At 37.5% G+C, this 7171-nt stretch overlaps 1 protein-coding gene across 8 annotated transcripts in view; it reads left to right on the forward strand.

The window, feature by feature from the left end:
• The window catches only part of LOC129241733 (limbic system-associated membrane protein), a 92149-nt gene extending 89781 nt beyond the window's left edge, over positions 1-2368 (forward strand). For all 8 annotated transcript variants that reach the window (XM_054878221.1, XM_054878222.1, XM_054878220.1 and 5 more), the window contains 2 exons: positions 1067-1189; positions 1361-2368. In XM_054878221.1, coding sequence (XP_054734196.1) covers positions 1067-1189; positions 1361-1396 — 159 coding nt within the window. In that variant the 3' untranslated portion in view covers positions 1397-2368. The remainder of the gene's footprint in view (positions 1-1066; positions 1190-1360) is intronic.
• Positions 2369-7171: the final 4803 nt, after the last annotated feature.

Below are 7171 nucleotides of genomic sequence, written 5' to 3' on the forward strand. Positions count from 1 at the left end.
TTTTGCTTCCTTAGGTCTGAGTTCATCTTCGCTTGGGGCAAAATCTGCCAACCGCCCAATCTCAGTCGCGATTCCTGCAAGGTTTCATTTGTCCTCAGGCAGCGATTTTTCAGTTCTATCTAAAACATTTGCTACCTATAGACTCCCTCCCGATTGGCTTCTGGAACTGTCTGCAGTTCTTCGGCGGTGGAACTCTTTGCAATTTTAACGATCCTGCTCTATGGGGCTTTATTCAACAAATTACCCATATAAAATATCTCACAATAATTCCTCTGAGTTCTGTCGCTAGATTGTTAAATAAAAGTCACGAATTAATGGCAACACAACTTGCTTGCCCTAGTGAATCACTTTATTGCTTTACCATTTGTTTACTCTTTCACACATTTAACTTAAAACTGAATAATTGTATAAGTGCATGCACATCTTCTTATATACAGTTGGCAACTCGTATCTTCTGGGCAATTCTGTCTCCCCATCTAGTGTCATGCCGAATTCATGTTTTTGTTTTAGTATTTCATTCGCAAATTCATGATTTCTGAGAGAGTAATTTCAAAAAGTTAGCCCGGAAGTTACTTTTTCGAAGAAAAAGTTTTCTGTTAGGAATTTAAAAATAAAAGATAGCTAACTAAAAGATTAACATCCGCAGAAGTCTGGTAGTAGACTGACTTAAAATATAATCATTTACGTAAATATGTACTTTATTGCAGAAAATTAAAAATGTTTTATATTTTCCAAATTATCATCCGACCCTTTCGGTCAAAGTTTATAAATTTCGCGAAAGTGAAGTAAAAATTTTAATTTTTTATAACATCATGCAATAGTGCAACTATGAAAAAAATCTTGTATCGTGTTCTTATTTTCTTATATCATCAAAACAACGGTTCTCAGTATTAAAAAACGTCTTTTAATAAGTTTTCTTACGTATCTAGCGGTATCTTTGATTTTGAGCACCAACTGTTCGTCGGGAATTGATTAGGGTTTTTTGCCAGACTTACACGCACAATAACCTCCCTCCTAATGTATTTTAATTAATATTTGATCTTATGATAATAAATTTTTCTTTCAGATTAGTGACATTCATCAGTTTTACACCAGAAATCACGACCTACTTCTCGACCTAGATATGGAATACAAAATGGGAATCTCCAATGGGACAGGATATTCGTCTGTATACATTGTTTTAAAGGGGGTAATTGCTTGTCTTTTTTTTCTAATTTTTTAAAGTTTTTTAAGAAACTGAATACTTTACTATTCATTAAGAAAATGTGCCTTATGCTTTAGTTAAAAATTTCATTTTAAATTCATATCAATTTTTTCGCTTAACTTCATTATTTTATTTCACTTCCTCATAATTCTTTAGGTAGCAACTTACAAACTTTGTCATATAATTGGATAAATGCCTAGTAAACATTTTGTCGCCCAAGAAAAATGTAGAACATTGTATAATGGTCACTTTGAATCGTTATCTTAAACGTTGGAAGAGCTGGTGTCGGATTTTCTAAATTATTTGAGACGAATGTCCAAATTATTTATGAAATAGATCTTTCTCAACAAACCAAATTTTTCGAAAGGCAAAAATTATTATTGGGTAATGGTTAATACTATAACTACTTAGAGAGATTAAACAAGCGTCAAATATTACGCATATGCAGTCAAGGTAGGATGAAGGTAGGCATTTGAATATACGCACACATTTCCGCCCAAGGTGGATCTTTTAGAGGTGGTAGTAGTAGGCCAGCTGATTTGTTTTTTTTTTTCGCCGTGGACCTGCGGATGTTAGCACATAATTGAATTACGAAACGTATTATTTATGGTACATCCAAATTTGTAATTTCATAATTGAAATTTTGTAATGAATATAAATTCAAAAGGATTTTTATAAAAAAATTAAGTAATGAGAAATTGCGCAATTTGTTTAAAAAAAGACAAGAGTAATCAGAACGGTTGAAGAAGTTCAGATCATGCCAAACACAACTTAAAGGCAATGATTTCATTTGTGGGGACCACTTTTCACGTGCCGATATAGTATGCTCAGGTACAAAGTCCAAATTACTGACAAACACCATTCTATCGTCCATCGTATGATTCTATTTCTAACTGCATGCCGGCCTTTGAACGTAATATTCCCGGCGACAAAGGTTTCTATTTTGCACAATCAATTTAATGAGAATGCTTGATAATAGCATATGTGTATATTTATAAATGGCAGGCAATGCAAACATCCGAGTGTATTTCTGCCATGAAAAAGTTCCTCATAAAAAATATCTGCCGTTCGGAGTCGGCTTAAAACTGTAGGTACCTCCATTTGTAAAACAACATCAAGACGCACACCACAAATAGGAGGAGAAGTTCGGCCAAAAAAGCTTGTAAGCACTAATTATATATATATATAGGTAAATATGTATATATGTATATATGTATATATATATATATAATATATATATATTTATAAATGTTATATTAATAATTCTATTTTGCCTTCACAAATAAATCACTTCTTTGTTTTCTACTTTGACCCGACATTACAAAATGTTGCTTTTGGCCTAGTGCCACGTCCTTTAATGAATTCGCCTTGTTTCCACCATAATTTACTAGACTACTTTCCGTAAAACTTTGGAGTCAGTAGAGTAGGCAGTGGTGTGTATTTAGGAACTAAATTGGTTATTATGGTAATTTTCAAAAATCGGTAGAAATTTGTGGCACGCGTCTTTAATGTTGTTCCGCAAATGGCAGATAGTTTTTGATTAGGAGCTTTTTCATGGCATAAATACGGATGTTTCCTTTTACCTGTCGAGTAGCGTTCGCTGTTAGAAAAAATAGTTTCTTTCATTTGCTGATTCATGCACAGAAACTCAAATATGTGCCCTTGGGAATTTTCAATTAGCTTGCAGTGAGCTATATCATAATGATCATTTTCAAGATATAGTGATCATTTCAAGATTTTAGGGATTAATACATTGGAGCTACTGTTTAGTGTAATAGTGGTGTTATGAACCAGAATTGCAGATTTTTCGAATCTGTAGAACGTGTCAGCCGATGTGCATATGATATATCTAATGAGAGTGTCATGAAATTCAAAACTTGTGAACGCAGACCCGTAGAGAGATAAAAACTGATTGCGTTTATCTAGACAAGGTTGCCAGCTTACACTTATCGAATCTATCTAATACGAGGGGTGCCTTTTATATTTCGGGATTAGAGAACAAAAACAAATTTTAATCATCGAAAATTACTTTATTGTTTTTCAAAATATTCTCCATGAAGATCTATACACTTTTGCATGCGTTTGAACCAATTGTCGAAGCACTTTTGCCACTCTGAATGAGGTACCTCCAAAACATGCATTCTGAATGCCGCAACCGATTCTTCAGGTGTCGAAAAACGTTGACCTCTCAGTTTGTTTTTTACGTACGGGAATAAAAAGAAGTCATTCGGTGCCAAGTCAGGACTATACGGCGGATGACCCATTAATTCGATGTTTTGGGTGCTCAAAAATGCAGTTGTTTGAGCCGATGTGTGAGAGCTCGCATTGTCCTGGTGAAGAGTGATCCGTCTTTGGCGATTGGTTTTCCTAATTTCTTGGAAGACAACTGGCAAACAAATGGTTGTGTACCACTCAGAATTTACTGTTCTGCGTTGTTCTAGTGATATGGTTGCGACATGTCCAGTTTTTCCGAAAAAACAGGCGACCATTTGCTTGGAAGTGCTTCGTGCGCGAACAACTTTTGTTGGATTTGGCTCATCTTGAAATACCCATACAGTCGACTGCTGTTTACTTTCGGGCTCATACGCGTAAATCCATGATTCATCACCTGTCACGATGTCATAGACGTGTTTCGAAGCCCCGCGATCGTATTTTTTGAGCATTTCCTTCGACCAATCGTCACGAGCCTTTTTTTGAGCGATTGACAAATTGTGTGGGATCCAACGCGAACAAATTTTTTTGACAGTCAAATGTTTATGCAATATTGAATGTATGCTGGTCCCACTAATGCCTAAGATTGTCTCAATCTCACGATAGGTCACATGACGATCTTGCAATATCAGTTCGCGCACAGCATCAATGGTTTTCGGAACAACAACTGATTTTGGACGACCTTCACGAAATTCGTCTTGGAGTGAACTACGACCACGATTGAATTCACCATACCATCGATAAACACTGGTCCTTGATGGAGCTTCATCGCCAAAATATGAATTAAGTTCATCCATTTAATGCTGCTGAGTTAATCCACGTCGAAAGTTGTAAAAAATAATCGCACGAAAATGTTCACGGTTTAATTCCATTTTTGGACCGAGATGAATCTTTTAAGTTACTGTAAACCACACAAATAACGCTGGTATTTCAAAACGTTCTGAGTACGTAAAAGCCAAAAAATGTCAAACTTTGCGATACAGCTGTCAGTTGCCAGATTGCAACACCAGGGTTGCCAAATCCCGAAATATAAAAGGCACCCCTCGTATATACCTGTTTTTGTTTTGTTTTGACAAAATCGCGAAAGTGTCAAACGATCAGCTAATTTTTAATATTTTTATTCGCAAAATGGTAGTACGTAATAGAATTAATTAATTTAATAATTAATATATTTCGTTGTTAAAAATAATTTGTTCGCTAAACAAAGATTCATACGAACGGCTATCAATGTTTAAAAATAAATTAATAATGACAACAAATTAAATCCAAATTCCAATGGAACAAATAGACATTTAGTAGCTTAAAATAAAAGTCATTGAAATTTGAATTCGACTCGGTGCTTGTATTCAACAATTTTTTCTAAAATTCTTACCACCGTGGGTCTAGATACATATACATATAGATATTTCAACAGCTGCAACAAAATTGTTTTTGCTAATAATTTAATTATGTTCCAAGAAAAGTGATAAAAAATTTTCTTCTCTCAAAGATAGGTCTAACTTGAAACCTATTTTACTCGTGTGATAGTTTTTGATTCACTAAGGCCGCAAAGGGAAATGTTAAAGACGTGTTGATGGTCTTTCTTTTATTTGGTGGTATTTCTTTTATTTATTACTATGTATGACCGCAATTCTTTACAATTACATCGAAAATGCGACTTGGAATAGTCATAAAGTGATTGAAGGTAGTTTAGAAAAAGCAAAACCACCTTAATCATTTGAATTAATGAATTTTATTTGCAAACTGTTTGCTTCTCTCATACACTTTTCTTTCACTGTCGCAAGCTGTTATGGGAAGACTTAATATAATAATGAAGAAATTATATTTATTTATTTGGGCAGTGTATATTTTCAGCACAGTTCAATGACTTTGAAATCTTTGTTTTTGGCCTTTCCTCGGACTTCCTATTGCAAAATTCCCAGGCAAATTGAGTATATAAGGTGGCGCCATTAAAAAACAGTTACTTCATTTTTCGCGATGTTGAGAAGTCTGACGTCAATACAAAATAAACAAAAGTAGGAGAAATTTGATGTTTGTGAAAATTCAGCTTGGTAATATTGTGATTTCTGAAATTAAAACTTAGCAAACTAATGCAAACGACGCGATACGTGTTAAATTGTTAAAACACAAATGAATACAGTGAGTCAAAAAGTATTGGCACATTCGAAAAATCAAAGTTCTCTGTGCTATAACTTTTCTTCGAAGGAAAGCATAAAAAAATAGAAAGCGGGATATTCTAAATGTATTTATTTATTAGGTATCTGAAAAAAAAAGAAATAATTTCGACTTAGGTTTACAAGCTCAACCTTGAAAGGTAAAGAAGGCACAAATTCACATCAAAAAATTATTGGCACGGTGAACTCCCGTTGTTTTCACTCTTGCTTTTTACTTATTCGTACGTTTTAGGAATTGCATACGGCCGCACTCACTTTTAATCGCGATTTCAACGGACATGGAACAAAATGGGCCGTGGTGCTGAAATTTCCCTAGAACTACGCCAATTAATGATAAAACTGCATTTTGAAAAAAAATTCTACCGCGAAATTGGCAAACTTATCAGTAAATCATGGTCCAGCGTTCGAAACATCGTTAAGCATTATTGCAATACTGGCAAAACAGCTCCGGAGAGCAGATTTCAGATTAATTGCCGCCACCAACAACATCTCAACGGTAAGGAGCCCTCACGCGCAACACAACTCCCTCAACGACCCACAACCTTCCTGCTCCTATCCCAGTGCGGGGAACAAACCAGCAGCTCTTGGTCCCCGCACAGTCTGCCCCGTGTGTCAGACCAGGTTCCCTCGGAACCTGACAACAGTCCAATTCAATTCTTGCAATGGCTGGTGCCACTTTCGGAGGTGCTCTGGCCTGCGCACCACCCGTGAGTGGACACGCGACTTCGTTGCCCCTGCTGCAGAGCTCTGCCCCGCAACCGCCCTGTGCGGCAGCTCTTGCGAAACGCACAGCAGGACCAACGCAGACAACACCACGCGTCCCTCCCGCCCCCCCGAGTTACGCTCACACTCCCGAGGAGTTTTAAACTCTTACAACTGAACTTCAACAGACTTACGAGTAAGATCGACGAGATAGTCGACTTTATGAGCCGACATGGTATCAAGATAGCTGCGGTCCAAGATACAAAACTGCAGGCTAGCTAGCAGGGGGACCCTGATCACCAGGGACGGCTACCACGTGCACAGAAAGGATAGCGAGCGAGACAACGGTGGAGGCTTAGCGGTCATAGTTCACCATACAGTACAGTATCGTCTTATCGATGAAGGCATCGACCGCAGGGACAGCTTCTTAGAATGTCGAGGGATAGCTGTCCGGTCAGGCCATGCCGATCTCGAAATCTATAATATTTACATACCCCCTGTCACCTGCTGCCCGGCAGGATATCACCCTGATATTGGTGCGCTCATCAGGGGTGAAAACCGATTGGTAGTAGGTGTCTTTAATGCGCATCACGATCTTTGGCCCTCAAACCTACCAAATGATCGTAGGGGACATCAATTTGCAGAGCAGATAGACGACTCGACATTCAGCACTGTGAACGACGACACCCCCACCAGGGTAGTGGGCAATTGCAGCAGCTCGCCTGACATCACAATTGCTAGCGCCGGTCTGATAAATAGCATAACCTGGCGACCTATGCTATCGCTTGCATTAGACCACTTGCCCATTATCATCTCGATCGAGAAACCTGTCGACTTTGTTTCCGCGGATCACCGGTCATACATCAACTTCAACGAAGCT

Source organism: Anastrepha obliqua, chromosome 3, assembly GCF_027943255.1.
Source record: "Anastrepha obliqua isolate idAnaObli1 chromosome 3, idAnaObli1_1.0, whole genome shotgun sequence".
NCBI classification, from domain to species: domain Eukaryota; kingdom Metazoa; phylum Arthropoda; class Insecta; order Diptera; family Tephritidae; genus Anastrepha; species Anastrepha obliqua.